The sequence below is a fragment of the Penaeus monodon genome, chromosome 28 (assembly GCF_015228065.2).
Source record: "Penaeus monodon isolate SGIC_2016 chromosome 28, NSTDA_Pmon_1, whole genome shotgun sequence".
Taxonomy (NCBI): Eukaryota; Metazoa; Arthropoda; class Malacostraca; order Decapoda; family Penaeidae; genus Penaeus; species Penaeus monodon.
In genome coordinates this window covers 35,284,122-35,284,715 of record NC_051413.1, presented here as the reverse complement: position 1 = coordinate 35,284,715, position 594 = coordinate 35,284,122, and the positions used below count along the sequence as shown (strand labels likewise).

At 43.8% G+C, this 594-nt stretch overlaps 1 protein-coding gene across 9 annotated transcripts in view; it reads left to right on the top strand.

Moving 5' to 3' along the window:
• The window catches only part of LOC119591560 (protein kinase C and casein kinase substrate in neurons protein 1-like), a 62,778-nt gene that overhangs the window by 45,313 nt on the left and 16,871 nt on the right, over positions 1-594 (top strand). For 7 of the 9 annotated variants that reach the window (XM_037940316.1, XM_037940315.1, XM_037940323.1 and 4 more), the window contains one exon: positions 153-167. The exons of the other annotated variants lie outside the window; for them this stretch is intronic. In XM_037940316.1, the coding sequence (XP_037796244.1) occupies positions 153-167 (15 nt within the window). The remainder of the gene's footprint in view (positions 1-152; positions 168-594) is intronic. 9 annotated transcript variants of the gene reach the window in all.

Below are 594 nucleotides of genomic sequence, written 5' to 3'. Positions count from 1 at the left end.
AACCTGTAGAATGCACCATTTATAAAGCATAGTACCCTTGGTCTCCTGAACTCCTAAGGATGATATACGCACATTGTATTAAGTTTAAGCTGAGTCTCTATGTTTCCTTTAGAATAAATGACATCTTCTCTTTTCTCCTGTGGTGTGATCAGCACAACAATATGAAGGTATGAGAGAGATGAAAGACCCTTTCTGTCAACAGTATTGCCTTTGCTTCCCACTTGTAGTTTGCTCGGACTCACGTCGTAGTCTTTCCTCCTTTTTTTTTTTTTTCTTCCTCTTGCTGCCTTGGTGTGCCTGTGCATCCACGTCCTGCATATACCCTCAGACCAGAAGAGAACAAGAGATATCAGGCCACCATCACACGAGGCAGACGCCCAGAGACAGAGTGGTGTACTGCTGACTGGGGTTCATAGGCCCATTTGTCTCCTCTCCTTCTGAAGGGGTGTCAGGACTGGGCCTTGCACGTGCGATGTCTCATCTAATATTTTGGGTTTTAACATTGCCTCTTTCACTGCAAAGCTTCTGGCTCAAGGAGTTTGCCTTATTCTAAAAATTCTGTGATCATTAAATTCTAACACACACACGGATCAT